The following is an 18,037-nucleotide window of genomic DNA, read 5'->3' as shown; positions in this document are numbered from 1 at the left end:
CATGAAAAAATGGAATTAAAAATGTTTATTTTGGCACCAAAAATTGAAATCTATGCATAGTTTTCTCATGATACACATTTTCATGAAATTTTTGAAGACACCTTTATACATGCGGCCAAATGCTCTAGGAACTGATGCCTGTGGCAAGGGGACTTGTGTCCACAGCTGTCCGTCTGCCTGTGGTCCTTGGGGTGGTGTAGTTAGGAGTGAAGGTCTGGGAGGTGGAGAGAATTTCCCAGCACTGGCTTCTGTGCATGAGTATGGGTTAGGGTTAGGGTAAGGGTTAGGGTAAGGGTTAGGGTTAGGGTTAGGGTTAGGGTTAGGGTTAGGGTAAGGGTTAGGGTTAGGGTTAGGGTTAGCGTTGTCTCTCGAATAGAGACCTCAAGGTGTCGGATGCTGAACATGGATCAGCAATGGGAAGGACAGGTTAGAAAAATTGTTTCCTATGGTAGCAGCAGCAGCAAGGATGGACTACAGCCAATTAGGCCTAGGACAATCTTATTCTTCAAGTTCCTTCTGTGAACAGCTCTTTATAGACTGAGATGTCCCTCGTTTGTCTGAGCCCAGCACTGGGATGGATTCCAGGAACTCCTAAATCCCAAGTCCCATATGCAACACTGAGTCTCTCTGTGTTCTTGGGCAGAAGCATAGCAGTTACCTAGCACTTTCTTCCAAGCATTTTGCTAACATTGATTAATTAATCCCCATGACACCCACATCTGCAGCATTATGACCCTTGTTTCCAGATGAGAAGACTGACAGACATCCTGGCTTCCATGAGAGCAGTGGATGTTGCCTGCCATTTGCTCGATTGTGTAGGTTCCCATGCCTTTGCTTTATCTGGGATATCTACCCTTAAGAATGTGTCCGATACTTAAAAGGGACATTACAAACAGCAGCTCTACGCTGCTCACCACTGGCAGCAGCCTCCTGGGAAGGAGAAAGGTTGGACCTTGACAATCTTGACTTAGTTCTGTGTACAGCGTTAAAGGCAAATGAATGGTAGCCCCTTTGTCACTTTTCTCCACCCGAAAGGTATCTGTAGTGGGTATATGTGTCTGTGAAGGTTGCAAGCAAGAGAAATAGCCTGGATAGTTGTGCAGAAGGGAATTTACTGGGAAGACTGGAAGGAGAGGAAAGCAACAAGACCCAAGCAGGCTGCAGGGAGCTGAGCTGCAGGAAGATCCGATGAGAGTCTGTGGCTGGTGCTGTCACCACGAGTGGTCTTCACTCTGCCCCCAGCCTCTCCTCCCTTGCTCAAGTTTCAGAGTCCTACGAGGGAGTGCAATATTAGCTGAGGCTATGGGGATGGATTTAGCAAAGAAGCGACCAAAAAGAATATTGGTGCTATTACGTTGGATGCTGGACAGATGAGAACCAATGTTCTGTGCAACCTGAGCGAATGGATGGCTTCAGGATCTGGAAAGAAGCATCATGGTGGCAGAGATTTAGTGATGGTTAATAAAAGCTGGTGTCATCTCTGGCATGGAGTGCTGGAGCAGGAACTAGCACAGCAGCGTTTGCTCTCTTCCCAGGTAACGGCTCACTTGCTTACTCTCCAATCTAAACCTGACATTTTTGTCAGCTCTAGTCTATAGCAGGCATCTGCTACCTTGAAGTACTATTGTGTAAAAGGGTGCACTATACAACAAGAGTCTGGGTGGCAGTGCAGAGCTATTATTGCAAACGGAAAGCAAAGACTTGAGAGGAAAAAAAAATCCCAAATACACAGACTTAAAAAAAGAAAACAAGGAGCTTTGCACTTGTAGCCCAACTAACTCAGTTCCTACAGATAACCTGGTAATAATCATAAACATGCAGCTCACAAAGGACAGCATTATGAGTCTTGAGAAGCGGGAAGAATGGAATTTCTCACAATGGAAAGGGAAGGAACAAGGGTTCGTTTGGGGCTGGCATCCATGGCACAGTGGGTTAAGCTGCTGCCTACAGTGCCTGCAACACCAGTAATCCCGTAAGACTCCAGGTTTGAGTCCTAGGTCCTCCATTTCTGATCCAGCTCCCTGATAATGTACCTGGGAAAGCAGTGGAAGATGGCCTAAGTACTTGGGGGCCCTGGTACCCTTGTGGGAGACCTAAATGGAGTCTCGGTCTCCTGACTGTGGCCTGGCCCAGCCCTGGCCACTGTGGCAGTTCTGGGAGTGAACCAGCAGATGGAAAGATGGAAGATTTCTCTCTCCCCCCTCCCCCCGCTCCCCTTCTCCTTCTCCCTCCTTCCTTTCTCCCCTCCTTCCCTCTCCCTCTCCTTTTCCCCCTCTGCCTCTCTCTCTGTAAGTTTGCCTTTTTAAATAAATAAATCTCAAAAAAAAAAAAAAAAAGGAACAAGGGTTAGCTCTACCTACATGGACAAACTGCCATATGCCATTCTCATCCAAGATCAGTGGGGACAGGAACTTTGTTTACATCAGAGAGATCATCAAGGTAAACAGCAACACTAAAAAATCATTGACCCTGACCCTTTGCCAATTGCTAACCCTTAGGAACAGACACTCTAAGGGGACGAATGTAGGTTCCCCCCACACAAATCATGTCTCAACATGAATAGCATCTCAACTTACACATATGTTCAGAGTTCTATGAGCTGGGAGGAAGGGGTGGACTCAATGGCAAATGCGATGCTGACATTCCACCCAGTATCTGAAATGTAGCTGTCTCAATACAGGGGGTTTAGATGCTCATGACTTGCCCAAGAAACAAGTAGATCTACCCAGGAGAAAAGCCAAGGAGAGAAATGGAAGCTAGGGCCTTGAAATACAAGAGCACCTCAACACCGTTTGGAGATACCTCAGAAATCTGAATATAGACCCACCATATGACCCAGCCATCCCAATCCTGGGAATTTACCCAAAGGAAATGAAATCAGCATATGAAAGATTTATCTGTACCCCCATGTTTATTGCAGCTCAATTCACAATAGCTAAGATATGGAATCAACCCAGATCTCTGTCAGCTGAAGACTGGATAAAGAAAATATGACACAGTGGTTAAAAAAAAAAAAAAATGAAATCCTAACGTTTGCAACAAAATGGATGCAACTGGAAAGCATTATACTTAGTGAAATAAGCCAGTCCCAAAAAGGCAAATACCATAAGTTCTCCCTGATCTGTGGTAACTATAGAGTACCTAAAAGGTAATCTAAAGAAGTGAAATTGACACTTTGTGATATGATGACTTTGAACAGCCCTTGTCTTGACTGTTGAGGAACAGTTTTTTTTTTTTTCATACTATTTGTTGAACTCTTTACTTAATGTAGGGTTAATTTTAGTAAAAAATATGAATGGGAATAGGAGAGGGAAGAAGGGTGGGAGTATGGGAAGGAGTGAGGGTAGGGTAGGAAGAATCACAGTGTTCCTAAATTTGTATTTATGAAATGCATGAAGTTTGTATACCTAAAATAAATGGTAGCTGGGTGAAAAAAAAAGAGTGCACCATCAAAAAGAGCACTTCAAGTAGTTTGTAGAAAAATGGTACACAAAATTTTGAAATCTGTGGAAAGAAGGGGTCTTTAAAGGATTTATGGAAAATGTATATTATGAAGAAACTATTCATGGGTTTCCATTGTTTTTGCACCAAAATAAACATCTTTTAATTGTATCTTTCCATGAAAATTTTTTTTTTGACAGGCAGAGTGGACAGTGAGAGAGACAGAGAGAAAGGTCTTCCTTTACCGTTGGTTCACCCTCCAATGGCTGCCGCAGCCAGCTCACCACGCTGATCCGAAGCCAGGAGCCAGGTGCTTCTCCTGGTCTCCCGTGGGGTGCAGGGCCCAAGGACTTGGGCCATCCTCCACTGCACTCCCTGGCCACAGCAGAGAGCTGGCCTGGAAGAGGGGCAACCGGGACAGAATCTGGTGCCCCGACCGGGACTAGAACCTGGTGTGCCGGCGCCGCAAGGCGGAGGATTAGCCTAGTGAGCCGTGGCGCCGGCCATGAACTTTTTTTTTTTTTTTTTTTTTTTGACAGGCAGAGTTAGACAGTGAGAGAGAGAGAGAGAGAAAGGTCTTCCTTCCGTTGGTTCAACCCCCAAATGGATGCTATGGCCGGCGCACTGCGCCGATCTGAAGCCAGGAGCCAGGTGCTTCCTCCTGGTCTCCTGTGTGGGTGCAGGGCCCAAGCACTTGGCCCATCCTCCACTGCCTTCCTGGGCTACAGCACAGAGCTGGACTGAAAGAGAAGCAATCAAGACAGAATCCAATAGCCGGCGCCGTGGCTCAATAGGCTAATCCTCCACCTTGCGGCGCTGGCACACCGGGTTCTAGTCCCGGTTGGGGCGCCGGATTCTGTCCTGGTTGCCCCTCTTCCAGGCCAGCTCTCTGCTATGGCCAGGGAGTGCAGTGGAGGATGGCCCAGGTGCTTGGGCCCTGCACCCCATGGGAGACCAGGAAAAGCACCTGGATCCTGGATCCTGCCATCGGATCAGCGCGGTGCGCCGGCTGCAGCGGCGGCCATTGGAGGGTGATCCAACGGCAAAGGAAGACCTTTCTCTCTCTGTCTCTCTCTCTCACTGTCCACTCTGCCTGTCAAAAAAAAAAAAAAAAAAAAAAAAAAAAAACAAAACAGAATCCAGCACCCCAACCGGGACTAGAACTCAGGGTACTGGCTCCACAGGCAGAGGATTAGCCAAGTGAGCTGTGGTGGCTGGCCGCTTTCCATGAACTTTTAAAAGTACCTCATACACTTGAATGAAATTCTATGTACATTGTATTTAGGGCGATCATTTGTTCTGGTTTCTTCAGGAAAGTCTCAGTTTACTCCTGCTCAAAAGTATATTAGTATGGATGATAAAATATATGGTTTCTTTATTCTAATGGTTCTTTGATAACCAGGAGTTTGGGCCACAGCTTACTGTCTACGTAAATGCCCTTGCTGTAGGCATGGGCCCTAGGGAATTCATGTTAGCTTCCATGGAGAAATTCTTCATAACAGATGGGTCCTTTTGCTCCTGTCACTTGGAGACCATTCTGCACCTTCCACAGTGCATCCCAGCTTTGACAGATTCTACCACCAACCATCCCAGCTTGTTCCAGTCATCATTTACCCTGTAGGCCTCTCCTCTCGTTCCTTGAAGATCTTAGCTTCTGGATCACCATCAGTCTCCGGACACAACAGAGCCTAACATGGGTGATCGCATCTAGTCTTAGGGCTTTAAGTAACATCCCAAGCCTGGAGCTCTCTTAAATGCTAGGCTTGTGTACTCAGCTGCTCACAAATGTCTCTACTTGGGTCACTAACACACATCTCAGGCTCAGGTTATGTTTCTCCCCACACCTCAAATCTTTCCCTGTTAGGGTTTTCATCTTCACCATTTCAGTAAAAGGCAGCTCTGTCACCCAGCCACTCAGAGAAAAAGCTTGGACTCGTCTTGAATTTTGTATTCTTTCATACCCAACATTTGATCTTTTAGAAAATCCTGACTTCAAGGTATGTCCAGAATCTAACCCCATCTGCCTGTCTCCACAGCTAACACCACCCTGGTTCAATTCACTATCACTTCTCCCAAGGATCATTACAATGTACTCTTCATTGGTGTCTCTGTTTCCACCTTTTCTTCCCTAGTTTATAGTTTATACACAACAACTAGGGAGATTCTGATTAAATATAAGTTAGATCATGTCACTCTTTGGCACAAAGCCCTGCAATTGGGTAAAATCACATCTCTCATTATGATCTGGAACATTCTGTAGGAACTGTCCTCCAACCTCTTGCTAGCATTCTGACCTCATCTGTGAATCTCCCCTTCATTTGCTATAATCCAGTATCGGACACATTGCCACATTAGGACCTTCATATTGCTGCTCCTTTGCCCTGGAATGCACTTGGCCCAGGGATATACAGGGCTCACTCTCTCGTTTCCTTCACTCCTCCTTCTAACCTCTTAGCAGGGCCACCCCTGACCAACCTATCTGAAACTTAACTACCCACCCAGATTCTGTTCCACCTTTCTGATTTTTTTCTTAATCTTCCTCCTTAACATACTGTATATATTATGTATGAGGCTTTACAAAGTTTGTGGAAAATGTCATTAAAACATCAGTAATTTTGGTGTGAAAGATTTGAAATTATGCATGAATGGTCTTCAAAAATTCGTGGAGTATATATTATGAAAAAACTATAAATGGATTTCAAGTTTTTTACATCAAAATAAAGTTTTAAAAATATTTATTTATTTGAAATGCAGAGTTACAGAGACAGAGACAGGAAGTTTTCATCTGCTGGTTCAGTCCCCAAATGCTTGTAAGAGCAGGGGCTGGGCCAGGCTGAAGCCAGGAGCCAGGAATACATTTGGGTCTCCCAAATGGGTGGCAGGAACTTAAGCACTTGGGCCATCCTCTGCTGCCTTCCCAGGAGCGTTGGCAGGAAGCTGGATTGGAAGTGGAACAGCTGAGATCGAGTCAGTACTCTGATATGGGATGCCAGTGAAGGAAGCTGCAGCTTAACCTGCTGTACCACAACAGCTGTCCCTGAAATAATCTTTTAATTCCATGTTACCATGAAAATTTTGAAGTATGCTTGCTTATGCACGTGCTGTTTATAATCTGTCTCTCTCACTGGATTGTGAGCACCTGTTGGCAAAAATTTTATATATTTTGCTTATTGGTTTTTCTCCAGTGCCTGGAAATGTGCCTGACATAGAGCTAGTGCTCAATAAATACTTGTTAGAGAAATGAATTAAAGCATTAGTTATAGAGGCCTGTAGTTTGCCTTCAGATATTTTGTAACTTTATAACCAATCCCAAGAACCTTCTATTGAAAGGAATACCTATGATCTTCTTTCCTTACTTCCTGCCACATGAAGAAATCTTTCTCTACCACTGTGAATCTGTGAGAACCCGTACAATTCCTAGAAAGGGGATTACCACCTCACCAGCTAGTCTGGCTGGAAAAAAATCTATGGGTTAGAAAAGGCAGCCTCTTTTTGAACCAAAACCTTCTAAGTTGTATCCCCTGGTCTACTCTACTGCCCCCATCCTAGAATAAATCAACTTCCCGCTCTACACAGTCTATTCCAATCCCTCTAATCCTTGTCTTCTACGGGTTACAAAGCCTAGTTTCTTTATCCATTCCCCAAATGGTGTCGATTGCTGTCTCCTTACCATCCTTGCTGCCCTCCTCCGGACACAGTGCCCTGCCTTAATGAAGGTCCCCCAGAGTGCGCATGTCACTGTCCCTTTCCTTGGAGTTGTGACCCTCTGGTATGTCATAAAGGCTGTTGTTGATGTCTGGTAATGGCTTCACTGCCTTGTGGCTTTGCCTGGGCTGTTAGGGGGTGGAGGTGGGAAGAGTCATGAGATGCTTTAGGTCGGTGTGCTTCTGGGGCACTGTGTGGGGTGGTAAGACAGACTGTGGGTCAGTGAAATGCACATCTATACTGCAGGACAGAGGCTGGGAAAAGCTGTTGAGGACCTGCAGGTAGCTAGTGTTCGATCTGGGGTGCAGATGGACAGGTGGAGGTCCGAGTTCATGGAAACACTGCTCCTGGTCTAGCGTCCTGGGAGCTTTCCCATGGTGCTCCAGGGAGGTCATGTGAGCACCGCTAGACAGTGTCAGGGTGGAGGATGTGAAGTGGGATTTCTGGGATTTGTGTAGAAGGAAATCTGAAATCTCATTCTTGAGTGACTTGCTTAACTCTGTCCTCTGTTTCCTCATCTATAAAATAATATCTACTATGTAGTACTCTTGGGCAAAGCCAGCGAGTTAAAAGATAAAAGGTTCTTGTAATCTGTGAAGAACTATATAAAAAAGTAACCACTTTTGCGATTTTTCTTTTTTTGAGTTAGGAAGGTGCTAGGGTCAAAGCCACTGAAAGAGCATTGAGTCCTTACAACATGTTCCACCCACAGATGGCTCCCAGCCCAGCATGGTCCCACCTCCCAGTGCCTCAGACGGGGGGAGACCCACCTGAAGATAGGGATGACATAATGATGGGGGAAGATGCCCACTCGGCCAGTGACCAAGGAGATGCCCCTGAGCCAGCCGTCCTGGGGCTTCCCCATGACCCTGACACCTTCTCCCTTCTGCAGGTCCAGCTCATCGGGTCCGTGGGCTGAGTAGGAGTGCATGGCTACAAACCTGGGAGACAAAGGAAAGGGGTGAGGGAAGAAGGTGAAGACGCCTGGCAGAAGGAGCTGGAATCTCAGAGCCCAGCAGCCCAGGGGTTAGCAATAAAAACCTTTTCAAGACTGAAACTGAAGTGTGAGGCGTGTAAAAGTGGAAGAACCTGGCTGAAAAAGCAGTGGAGGCGGCCAGATCCTTGCCTTCTCCATCTCCCTCCTCCTCTTCCATGCGGCCCCACACAGGCACAAATCACAAATTTAGGTCAACGTGGAAACTTTAATAAGGAGAAAACTGGCCTCCAGCAGAGAAAGCAGCTGGTGACTAGGAATCAGAGGCAGGGCTGGGTGTTAAAACTAGAAGTGATGGCTTTTCTGAGACTGCTTGCTTATTTATTTATTTATTTATTTGCAGCCAGCAGGGTTCAGGGAAACCAGAGATCTCTTAGCCACTCTCCTGAGAGAGGGACATGCTTGGCTCCCAGCAGTGGCCTGAGGAGCCAGCTAAAAGTAAGCAGGGAAGTGGACATGGGCAAGTAGGAGGCAGGGCTTAATTCTTTCTTATGGTGGGGTTGGAAGGGGGCAACACACAGTGGACTCCTGGCTTCACATCACATGGAGTAGAATGGGCTTGTAACACAGCACAGATGTCCTGGGGTTAGCACTGATCTGCATCCTGAGTCCCTTTCACTGGAATCAGGTGGTGCCATCCAGGATGAGAGGGTGAAGACAAGAGGAAACAGTGAGGCAGTGCAGTAAGGATGGCTGCATGCCTGAAGGCATAGGGCAATACCTCACTTCAGCAGGCACACGCAGGGATCAGCAGTATATGACCCTCAGGGTGGACCTTAGCAGGTCCTTCCCGGCTGCAGGGACTGGGAGATGCTGGTACATTTTAGGGAAGGGAATGGGGGAATGCTCTCCTCTGTGTGCTTTTCTTTTTCCTTCCTAAAACTCTATATATTTTTTTTTTTTTTTTTTGCTGATTACTAGAGCAACATCTATTTATGACCCGGCATTTTGAATCTAAAGGAAGACAATAGAGATTGCTCAGTACCCAATCTCCCAGTGATGATGTGGTATACAATTTTGCAGTCTCTTTCTACTTTTGTAAAATAATGAGCTATGATGACGTGACTGGCTAATTGTAAGTGTGTGTGTGCGTGTGTGTGTGTGTGAACATTTCCTTTAGAGTAGAAGAGGAAAGGGGGGTTGCTGCCTCGTGGAGGTAACGTTGAGGCTCAGTGGGCAAAGGGGTTGGCAGGGCAGACCCCGTGAGCCAGGAGCTGGGGTGAGGACTGAGGTTTTTACTCACATGTTGGCTGAGAGGTGTTGCTGGGAGCCGGGCAGACTGACCATGGCTGTGGGGTGCCCCGGGGAGGCAGGTGCCGAGTGGTAAGTGCTGACCTGCATAGACAGACACACAGACGAAACAGACAGACAAGCAGAACCAGTGAACACCACAAGCCAGGCCCGCAGCAAACGGGGCTGCTAGGGAAAAGGCCTGACACAGCTGAAAACCAAGAGCCACACCCAGCACCACCCACTGTGCATCTTCGCTGTGGTTTGTGGCTGTGGGCAGAACAGGGTGGTGACAGACTAACGCAGGTCCTGCTGGGGTGGAATGCCAGGCCTGCATTCCTCCAGGCTGCTCAGATATGGATGAGGAGTCCAATTTCTAGTCAACAGGGCACTGCCAGGCTCACTGCCCCACCCCTCCCATCTCCCAGTGTGCTCTTTCCCTGTACCACAACCTGCTCTCAGCAAATGGTAGGCTGGCTGATAATGATTCGGAATGTAGCACCTGCAAGGCAGTTTTGAGAGTAAAGCACCAGTTGATTGAATCCTTATTAAATATACTATTATATAACGTGCATTCTTTGGGTGAAAGCCTGAGACAAGGAAGGGAAAAAGGTCACCCCACTAGTATGAAACAAAGAAAACTTTAAATCAGTGAAGAGTTTAGGTTGTGAGCCCAATATTATTATTTACTGCTGCTATTACACACACATATATACAAACACCACATGGCCATGTATCCAGTGACTTACAGAGCATGGATCTGAGTCGCTTTGACTCTTCCAGGATGAAAGAAAGAGGAGACAGTAGCTATCAGAGCTCCCCAGATCTGCCTCTCATCCTAAGCCTTGGCCCTGATCAGCAGAGTGTCTTGCTTATTTCCTTCTCGGCCCCCACACACTGTGATTGCTTCTTTGTTTTTTCACTGATCCCCACTCGACTCAAAATTTCATGAGGGCAGAGACTGTCAGTTTTGTTTGTCATTGTATTTCTTGTGTGTTCAGTGTACTTGTAGCTAAAAGAACAAATCAATGAGTGAATGAAAAGGTGTTTCTACCCAGCACACCAAGGACTAATGCAACCTTAACCACTTCTGTGCCATCCAGAGTGTGATACATTCGATCCATGTCTGGTTATCCACCCATGATAACTATGAATGTGTGTCTTTCTTGTTCATTGGTGGGTACATGCATTGTTTGGGTTCTTGGGTTTGTAGAGGTGTGAATACATTATTGAGCACATGTATCTCTGGTTTTGTGTAGAAATGAATGTTTGCTTAGAACATGTGGCAATTGTACATATGTGGTGGCATTGGTCTATGATAAGTATGATTATATTCATGCATGTGCACCATAGATTGATATGAGCATGCTGCATGTGACATATATACCCGGTTGTTTATGTAATTGTAAATATCTATACAGGATTCTTTGGGTATATGTGAACTGCAGAGCTGTGTGTGCAACTATGTAGTTTTGTGTATATGTCTGTAACAGTTATTGTGTAAACGTGTGATTGTGTATGAATTAGTATTTGTGACATATTGAGGATGTTTGTACGGTCAGAAAAGCATTCTGGTCAGATGACATGTGTTGATGTGAAAGTAGAAAAATTGGGCCAGCGCCATGGTTCACTAGGCTAATCCTCCGCCTTGCGGCGCCGGCACACCAGGTTCTAGTCCCGGTCGGGGCACCGGATTCTGTCCCAGTTGCCCCTCTTCTAGGCCAGCTCTCTGCTGTGGCCTGGGAAGGCAGTGGAGGATGGCCCAAGTGCTTGGGCCCTGCACCCCATGGGAGACCAGGAGAAGCACCTGGCTCCTGCCATTGGATCAGCGCAGTGCGCCGGCCGCAGCGCACTGGCCACAGCGGTCATTGGAGGGTGAACCAACGGCAAAGGAAGACCTTTCTCTCTGTCTCTCTCTCTCACTGTCCACTCTGCCTGTCAAAAAATAAAAAAACATTTAAAAAAAGAAATTGAAAACCTTACACATTGGTGGTGGGAATGTAAAATGGTGGAATCTCTTTGGAAAATAGTCTGACAGTTCCTCAAATCATTTAACATAGGGTTAATATGTACCTGGTAAGTCACCTCCTGGTATATAGACTGTGAAATACCTAGTATATGTCCAAGAAGAATGGAAATCTATGTCTATACAAAGACTTGTATATGAATGTTTATAGCAGCATTATTAATAGCAAAAGGTAGAAACAAACAAGATGTCTGTCAGCTTATGAATGGATAAAAAATACGGTATGTCCATACTGTGGAATACTATTCAGTCACAAGAAGAATAAAATGTTGATGCATGGGAGAACATGGATGAACCTTCAATACATTATATACATATAAATATACATATACATATACATACACATTATACTAAATGAAGAAAATCCAACACAAAACGCTACATGTTGTTTGTTCCATGTATGTGAAATGTCCAGGATAGGTAACTGTAGACATAGAAAGTGGATTAGTGGTTTCCAAGGTGGAGGGGACAGAGGACTTTGGGGGAGATAGTTTCTTTTTGAAGTGATAAAATGTCCTAAAATTGTGGTGATGGCTACACTTACCTGTGTCTATACTGGAAACTATGGAATTGCACCCTTTAGGTAGATAAATTGTATGCCAGGTGAATTATATCTCAATAAAGCTCTTGAAATCATTCCATAATCACCCATCCCAGGTACTCTGGTATTGCATAAACTGTTCTGAGTTTGCAGTCAGGTGTCATTATCCTGGTTCCTGCAAACAGACTTGAAAAGGAGCTGGTTTTGTGTTAAGCTGCTCCTTCCCTGTGATTGGGAAAAGTAACCCCTTCTGGGCTCAGGACATATGCTAAGGGAGAGCCCTGTTATGCACACAACTAATCCTAGGTTTGTGGAGGCTGCTGAGCCACTGATTAAGCAGGACCAGCCTCATTTAATGCCCCTGACTTTGCAATGTGATGTTTGAATAAAAAGTACTTCCATCCATAAACAGTATTCATCATTTAGGGTGCAGCAAGGTGGCAGAATGAGAAGCCATCCCCCCATCACTCCAGGCTTTATCTTTGACTTCTGGGCCTTCATCTGGGGGAGGAGGGTCCCTTCTCCTCTCTGCAACACTGACCCTAGCCAGAATAGAAACCTGTGGGCTTGTGATGGAGCCACTGCTAGTCGGGGATGGGGAGGAAGGCCAGGTTCTCAGGTTTCCTTGTGTTGGGGAGGACATCATGCAAACAAACAGGAAGCAGGCAAAAAGTGGGGGGAGCAGAGGCAGAAAAGGACCCTCAGCACGGGCAGTCATACTGAAAGGAAGAAAGAGGGGTCCAGAATGCCAGTAGGAGAAAGGAGAGAAGAGAGAGAGACACACAGATCAAGGTAACTCTTACGAGATGACACGTTAGTATGAATAAAAACCACTCAATACAAATGGGCAAAGGCTGACACAAAAGCAGCTATACAGAATGACCCGGAAGCACATGAAAAAAGTTCAACATCATCACTACCAGGGAAAGCGCAAATTGAAACCCCCATGAGATGCTACCACACACCTAGGAGAATGCACCGAGTGTTGGTGGAACTGTGGGGCAACTGGAGTTCTCGCCCGCTTCTGGTGGGGATGCAAAATGATACAGCCACTCTAGGAAACAGGTTGACTATTTCTTACACAAGTAGCACGGAGCTCAGCAATCATTTAGGTGTTTATCTAAGAGAACTGGAAACATATGTCCACACAGTGACTTGCACGTGAATGTTTTTAGCAACTTGATTCATTTTAGGCTTAAGACTGCAAACAACACAAATGCCAGTCTGCTGGCAAATCGATACACTGTGGTGTAACCACAGTGAAATACTCCTCAGTAATATATACAATGATGTGAGTGAAAGTGGAATACTCCACAGTAATGTATGCAATGATATGAGTGAATTTCAGTAATATCATCCACTGTAAAAATAGAACACGAAAGACTACATACCTTGAAATACCATTTCTATGAATTTTCACCCTCCCAGAAAGCCAGAACTATGGTGCCACAAAGCACATTAAGGATTGCCCAGAGCTGGGGCGGGGGTAGGGTTAACTACAGAGAAACACAAGGAAACTTTCTGGAGGTGATGTAAATGTCTTCTTTCTTGATTTCAGCAGCAAGTACATGCTGTATCCATTTGCCAAGTCATTGAATTGCACACTTAAAATGGTTGACCTTTATTGTATGCAATTAAACCTCAATAAACTGTTAAGAAAACAAATGTGACTATTGCACATTACATAGTTGGCAGGAAACATCCAAGTGGCCTCAGCTCAGACTCTGGAATGGGTCAGTGCAGGACACGAGGACGGCTCAGCTTAATAATGGGTAGTGAGCATGGGGCCCTCACGACAGGGGAGCCAGCCAAACAGGGCAGGACCTGCGGCTGGCAGCCTCCGGCCCAGAGACCAACCAGGCAAATGCAAAAGGAATGGATGAATGAATGGCTGGGCAGCAAGGAAAAGAGAGCACAATACATTAAAGGTGGGGAGAGGGAAAGTGGGTGGGAAAGAGGAGACAGAAAGGAAGGTCCCACCCACCAATGGAGACAACCAGATAGACGGCTGGTTTCCCAGGAGGCAAGTCGGCTGCTGTCACTGGGATGGGGGACAGGAGGCCTTACCTTGCTGAGGGGGAGGGCCTGGGCTCAATTGTGACCTCAGGTGCTGAGCCACAGGCGCTTGGTGAGGCTGGAGCTGAGGTCCCTCACCCTCGGATCCTTCCTGGCACAGGGCTCAGGGTCCTGAGATCAGGGAGTGGGTTTGGATGCAAGGGTAGGGTGGAGGTGAGCATTTCTGCTAAACTCTAAACACATTTTTTCCTCCCTATTGAAAGAAATGACTCATGTCAAAGAAGTCTTTATCAGTCACAGAAGAATCCACAGCTGTGTCCTCTGGGTGTTTCCAGGTCTTGGGGTGGTAGGTGAGGGGTAAAGGGGTATGGAGCCTGGTACCGACTGCAGAGCTCTGCTGGCCCTGCTGCCTTCTCCACCAGCCCCGTGGTCTGGGAGAGCGCAGCTGCCTCGCAGGCGTCCCCTGTTTCTCAAAATCTGTTAAATGGGGGCAGCGATGGTGTTTCTCTCTCCTGGAGTTGTTGGGAGGATTAAATAAGATAATCTATTTAAATTATTTCGCACAGGGCCTGGCACATGGTACATGTTAACTTATTTTGATCTGCTAAGAGGTTCATTTCTGTGGAGGGTGGGTGGGATGTGTCATTTTATGGCACAGTCCTGCAAAGTCTTAGACTGGGATAACGTGGAGTTAAAAGCTCCTCACCACACCCAGCCCGTGGAGTTAAAAGCTCCTCACCACACCCAGCCCACTGATTACAAAAGTCTTAAGTGTCACATTCAGTAACTGCAGTATGTAGACCAGATTGGGTCCTGGTCACTGTACTGGGCACTGGAGTTACTGCAGTAAGCAAGGGACAACAGGTGACATCCCCATGTAGGAATCACAGTGTGTATCAGGAGGGCAATTAAACATGTAATTATGTGAGCATAGGGGTGGGGGAAGTTGAAGACTTTGGGAGCCACCAGGAGAGGTTTGCCTTGATCGCCAAGGACTATTTCACTCTCACTTGCTATGAAGGCAGCGTTGGTTTAGACATAGGCTCCATGGTCATCAGACCCATTTTACAGATGGCCAAAGTGAGAGAAGATCATGGGCAGTCCATGGGGGTCAAGCTGACACCAGAAACAAGGACCCAAGGCTCAGAGACTTTGCTGAAGAACAGCAGTCTCATCATAAATTCTGGTTTGCACTGTGGCCAAGGGGGTCAGACATATGTGGCATGTGTGTGCCTCTCCCAACCTCCCCGCCCACCCCCCCCAAAAAAAAAATCCGTCTCGCTGAATTCAACGTAATTGTTTGTGTTTCTCTGTCCAGTGTCCTCTGTAATACCGAATAGGGCCGAGGACAGGTAGAATCTTGTTTTTCTTTTCCCATCCCTGGAAGAGCTCAGGTTCCACTGGCACTAAAACTCCTGCCACCGACTGCTCAGTCCGTCTCCACCTATGCCTATCTCAGAGCCAGCCTTGCCTCTGAACCCTGGGATGTTTATTAGTGCTGCAAGTAAAAACACTACCTGGGAAAGAGAATTCACGTGTGGTCTGCTAGCAGGTCCCTCTAGGTCTGTCTACAAAAAAAATCCCCTAAAGTACCTGGGCAGGCCAGCAGGGGGCGTGTTTTATGAGGCTCTGAGACTGCTGAATTTCCCGCTCCCAAGTCCTCTGTGACCGCTGCTGCTTTCCTGCCCAGTTTCACCGTCCTCCAAGCCCCTCATCCCTTCACTTCAGCCCTGAGTATTGTCTCAACATTTGATTGTAGAATTAATTTTAATCTATTTATTTGAGAGCTAGAAAAATAGAGAAAGGGACAGACTAACAGAGAGCAATCCCATCAGCTCATTCACTCCCCAAATGCCTGCGATGGGTGGGGTGAGCCAAAGGGAAGCCAGGAGCTGGGAACTCAGTCTGGGTCTCCCACGACGGTGGAGGAACCCAGTTCTTTGAGCCATCACTGCTGCCTTGCAGGGTTGGCGCTGGCAGGAAGCTGGAATCAGGAGTGGAGCCGGTATGGGAACCCAGGCACTCAGATCTGGGATATGAGCATCTTAACCACTCACCTCTTCTTAGCTTTTTTTTTTTTTTTAATGAGATTTATTTTATGTGAAAGTCAGAACTACACAGAGAGAGGAGAGGCACAGAGAGAGAGAGAGAGAGAGGTCCTCCATCCGATGGTCCACTCCCCAACTGGCTGCAAAAGCTGGAGCTGCGCTGATCCGGAGCCAGGAGCCAGGAGCTTCTTCCAGGTCTCCCACATGGGTGCAGGGGCCCAAGGACTTGGGCATCCTCTACTGCTTTCCCAGGCCGTAGCAGAGAGCTGGATGGGAAGTAGAGCAGCCGGGACTCGAACTGGTGCCCATATGGGATGCCGGCGCCTCAGGCCAGGGCTTTAACCTACTGCACCACAGTGTCAGCCCCCTCTTTTTAGCTTTTGAGCAGCCCACACTGGCTATTTCTGTCGCCTTGACCTTTCCACCTCTGCCTCATAGCTTCCTACCTCTTATTTTCCTTTGCTGTTCAATCCTAATATTATAAATACATTATACATGCAAATAAGTATATAATTTCATGTGGCGCTTAAAGAATAGTAATAAAACTGACTTGGGATGCATATCATACGACTTCAGAAACAGAATAAGAAGTAGAAATTGACTACTGCCCTCGCAGGCTCTACCTGTCCTCTGTGAGGGCATCTCCTCCCTCCCCAGAGGCAACTACAAAGCTGGAATTTGTGTGATAAATCATTGCAAAGCTTTTCTAAGTAGTTTCCACCATCGTGGCATACTTCCCGAAACAGTACGCTGCTGAGTTCCACCTGTCTTGGAACATTTATGAGCAGACTCACAGTGTGTGTCTTCTGTGACTGCCATCTTTCACTTACGTTTGTGTGTGTGTGGGGGGCTAATTTTCACTGCAGTGTGATTCTCATTGTATGGATACACCACCATGTAAACATTCTATTTGTCACTTGGGCAGTTTTCAGTTTGGGCTGTTAAGACGACTCTTGTACATGGCCCTTGTGCACACATCCAATAGTTTCTCCAGGATTCACTTAGCGGTGGGATAGACGGGCCAAAAGCAAAGAGCCTGCTTAGCTGTATTAGGAGAAGACAAACTGTTTCCCACGTGGCTGCAACAATTTATACTTCCACCAGCAGCGAATGACAGTTCCTGTTACTCCACAATCTCGCCAGCATGTGAAAATGCCCAGCGTTTTAATATGGCTCTGTCTGGCGGGTGTGAAGTGCCACCACATTTTGGTTTAAAATTAATTTCTCTGAGTGGCAAAGGGCTTGAGTTTCTTCCTGAAGTGTTTCTGGACCACTGCTGTATGTGATGCTGCTCGTGCCCTTGGTTCTTCTTCCCACCTCCTTGGGCTATTTATTGTTTTCTTACAAAGTTACAGAGTTTTAATATTTTGGGTCTGAATTCTTTGTAGCTTATATTTTACTCTAGGGTGTGTTTTGATGAACTAAATTCTTATTTTTACATAAGAAAATTTTTAATACATTCCCTTTTGGTTCATATTTTGAAAGAATCTTGAATAAGATCCCCCTCCCCCTGCCAAGGTCATAAAGATATACTTCTATATTGTCTTCTAAAAGTTTTATGGTTTTGCCTTTCAATTTAAGTCTTTAATCCACCTGGAATTGATTTTTGACAAGGGAGGAATCCAATTTCATCTTTTTCCACATGGATACCCAATTAGTCCAGCACCATAGTTCATCCTCCCCTTCTGATCTTCAAAGCCTGCTCTGTCATAAATCAAGGCTCTGTACTGTGAATGTTTCTAGGTTCTCCAGTATGTTCCTTTAGTTCAATAGGATCTCTATGCTAAAATCATGCCATCTGAATTACTGTAGCTTTAAAACAAAAATTTGATATCTGATCAGGTAAGTCTGGCATTCACTCCAACCACATTTCATCGTCTTCTTTGTTAGAAGTGTCTTAGCTCATGATTTTGTTCTTTTGAAAAATACATTACTTATTTATTTGAAAGAGGTACAGAGAGGGAGAGGAAGAGAGATCAATTTCCATCCGTTGGTTACTCCCCAGATGGCCACAATGGCCAGGACGGAGCCAGGCT

At 46.2% G+C, this 18,037-nt stretch overlaps 2 protein-coding genes across 10 annotated transcripts in view; one reads left to right on the top strand and one right to left on the bottom strand.

Annotated features, from left to right (window-relative positions):
• The window catches only part of PLAC8L1 (PLAC8 like 1), a 66,163-nt gene extending 52,359 nt beyond the window's left edge, over positions 1-13,804 (top strand). The window contains exon 4 of one of the 2 annotated variants that reach the window (XM_051843462.2): positions 13,499-13,804. In XM_051843462.2, coding sequence (XP_051699422.1) covers positions 13,499-13,546 — 48 coding nt within the window. In that variant the 3' untranslated portion in view covers positions 13,547-13,804. Of the gene's footprint in view, positions 1-8,038; positions 9,125-13,498 lie in introns of those variants that run through there. The other variant, XM_051843464.2, reaches the window with a different exon arrangement.
• Positions 1-18,037, bottom strand: part of SH3RF2 (SH3 domain containing ring finger 2) — a 140,084-nt gene that overhangs the window by 27,337 nt on the left and 94,710 nt on the right. For all 8 annotated transcript variants that reach the window (XM_017341158.3, XM_070076260.1, XM_017341159.3 and 5 more), the window contains 2 exons: positions 9,384-9,475; positions 7,917-8,087 (listed from right to left, as the gene is read on the bottom strand). In XM_017341158.3, coding sequence (XP_017196647.3) covers positions 7,917-8,087; positions 9,384-9,475 — 263 coding nt within the window. The remainder of the gene's footprint in view (positions 1-7,916; positions 8,088-9,383; positions 9,476-18,037) is intronic.

Source organism: Oryctolagus cuniculus, chromosome 6 (genome assembly GCF_964237555.1).
Source record: "Oryctolagus cuniculus chromosome 6, mOryCun1.1, whole genome shotgun sequence".
NCBI classification, from domain to species: domain Eukaryota; kingdom Metazoa; phylum Chordata; class Mammalia; order Lagomorpha; family Leporidae; genus Oryctolagus; species Oryctolagus cuniculus.
This window is presented reverse-complemented; position numbering and strand designations above follow the sequence as displayed.